Source organism: Nannospalax galili, unplaced genomic scaffold, assembly GCF_000622305.1.
Source record: "Nannospalax galili isolate Female #2095 unplaced genomic scaffold, S.galili_v1.0 scaffold726, whole genome shotgun sequence".
Lineage (NCBI taxonomy): Eukaryota > Metazoa > Chordata > Mammalia > Rodentia > Spalacidae > Nannospalax > Nannospalax galili.
This window is the reverse complement of record NW_008355253.1, coordinates 4001442-4004068: the sequence shown is the minus strand read 5'-3', so window position 1 is coordinate 4004068 and position 2627 is coordinate 4001442. Positions and strand designations below refer to the sequence as shown.

Genomic DNA, 2627 nt, shown 5'->3' with positions numbered 1-2627 from the left:
GCTTTCAATCTTCTTCTGAATAATTATTTTCTCTAGCCTTTCTGTCTGGGCTTGAATGGGCTACCAGTAAAAGTGTCTGTTCCTTACTGGCGGCCTCTCTTGCCGCTTGGTCAGCCAGGCGGTTTCCTCTTGCCACAGGATCTTCTCCTTTTTGGTGGCCCGGACAGTGCATGATACTGAGTCTTTTGGGGAGAAATACAGCTTCTAACAGAGTTATAATTTCATTTTTGTTTTTGATTTCTTTTCCCGCAGAGGTGAGGAGCCCCCCAGGTTTCTTAACTGGGAGCAGGGGGGTGTTCCAGGGGGACTGGCACTTGGTGAGAATTCCTTGTTCTAGGAGTCTTTTGAGGTGGGGCTTAATACCTTGATAGGCTTCAGCTGACAGTGGGTATTGTTTGATCGCCACTGGACTGGCTGTAGTTTTTAGTCCAATGACAAGGGGAGGCTGATTCGTCACCAGTCCCATCCCCGCCGTTTCCACCCATGCCCCGGGAGATTTGGACAGCCAACCTTCTATGTTCCAGTCCCATCCTCACCGTTTCCGCCCATGCCCCGGGAAATTTGGACAGCCAACCTTCTATATCGGGAGAGGGTTTATTTTTCTCTTCGAACAGTCTATATTCATCCTCCAGCCGAAGAGTGAGCACCTGGAGAGGGGCTCCCCTAGACGTGGTCACAACTGCCCCCTTATTTTTGAAATGAATGTGGGCTCCTAGCTTGGTCAGGAGGTCCCTTCCCAGGAGTGGGTAAGGGCAATCCGGCACGTGTAGGAAAGCGTGGGTCACTGTACCTGTGGCCAGTTGCACTTCTTGGTTGGTAGTCCATCGGTATCGATTGGCTCCAGTTGCTCCTTCAACCCATGACGTCTTTTTGCTGAAGGGTCCGGTGGTGTGGGTGAGAACCGAGTGCTGGGCACCGGTATCTACCATGAAGGTAACTGGCTTGCCCCCCACTCGAAGAGTTACCCTGGGCTCAGGTGGGGGGTCCTGGCCCCGACCCCCCTAGTCGAGGGTTAGGAGGGTGGACTCTCTTGTTTTTGATTTCTTCTTAGGGAAATCTCTCGCCCAGTGGCCTTTCTCTTTGCAATAGGCGCATTGGTCTCTGTCTAATGGGGCCCTGCCTCTGCCTCCTTTCCTATCTCCTCTAGATTCTTCTCTGTTTCTCACTACAGTGGCCAGTATCCTGCTTAACTCCTTGTTTCGCCTCTTGTCTCTTGCATTTTCCCTGTCCTCTGCCTCTCTCCTTTGCCTTTCTTCTCTTTCTTCTTGAGTTTCTCTTTTATTATAAATTTTTTCTGCTTCCCTGAGTAGATCTTGTAACCTCTGTCCCTGTAGGTTTTCCATTCTTTGGAGCTTCACCTTAATATCAGGGGCAGACTGCCAAATAAAGGACATAGAGATACTCACTTCTTGCTCAGGGCTATCTGGATCTAAGGGGGTGAACCTCCGATATGCTTCCTTTAGTCTCTCTAAGAATACCGTCGGTGACTCCTCCTGCCCTTGTACTACTGATCTTACCTTGGCCAAATTGGTGGGGTGTTGCCCCGCTGCTCGGAGGCTCGCTGTGAGCAACTGGCGATAAAGGCATAGGTGTCCCCTACCTTCAGGTGTAGTGAAGTCCCAATCTGGTCTGGTCAAGGGAAAAGCAGCTTCTATTTCGTTGGGCAGCTGGGTGGGTCTTCCATCCGCCCCGGGAACCTGTTTACGGGCTTCCAGAATGACCCTCTGTTTCTCCTCTGTCGTGAGGAGGACTTGGAGGAGCTGTTGGCAATCATCCCAGGTGGGCTGGTGAGTTAGAAGGATAGACTCCAGGAGGTTAGTTAGGGCTACAGGGTCTTGGGAGAAGGGCGGGTTATGTTGTTTCCAGTTATACAAGTCAGAGGCGGAAAAGGGCCAGTACTGAAGTTGGTTGCCCGGCCCTGGTCCCACCTGGAGAGGAAGTATGTGAGAAGAATCCCCTTGGTGTCCTCTTCGCTCTCGCAACCTCCCAGCGATCGGGGAGGACGTCCCGGGAGTGTGATCTATCGCCACAACAACCGGAACCGGGGGCGCTTGAACCTGGGGCTGGGCTCCGGGCACAGGGGGCAGAGGTGGGTAAGGGGGAGGAGAGTCTTCGAGAAGGGGATTTAGAGCGGAATCATCGGGGGGGATAACAGGCTTGGTTTTGAGCACTACAGGGCAGAGTGAGAGTGAAGGGGAGGGGTCCATCGGCAAGGGCGCCGAGGGGGTCTGGGGGACTGTCCTGGGAGAGAGAAAAGGGGAGACCCACGGAGGGGGGTCAAAGGAAAGGCTTTCCCAAGTGACGATGTATGGAATCTGATCTGGATGTCCATAGGGTCCTGGCCTGAAGACTCGCGCCTTGACCTGGGAAATAAGGTTCAAGTCAAAAGTGCCATCGCGTGGCCACCCGACGTCAAAGGTGGGCCACTCGGATGAACACAGGGCGGTCCACTTGTTTTTCTTGATCTCCACTGATTGATTGGAGGCTCTGGTCTTCACCTCGCGCCAATGATCTAAAGTAAGGCTAAGAGGGGTGGTTAAATCTTGTCCCATAGTGACTGGGAATGAGTTGACAACAACAAGAGTGAATACAACACAAAGGAGACACAGACAGCCGGCAAACAGAAA

The 2627-nt window shown here is 52.6% G+C and overlaps 1 protein-coding gene across 1 annotated transcript; it reads right to left on the bottom strand.

Moving 5' to 3' along the window:
* Nucleotides 1-374: 374 nt before the first annotated feature.
* Nucleotides 375-2577, bottom strand: LOC108491730 (bromodomain-containing protein 4-like). The gene is given in 1 exon segment (XM_029555666.1): nt 375-2577. A coding segment is annotated over 1 exon segment (2178 nt). The 5' UTR covers nt 2553-2577.
* Between the last annotated feature and the right edge of the window lie 50 nt (nt 2578-2627).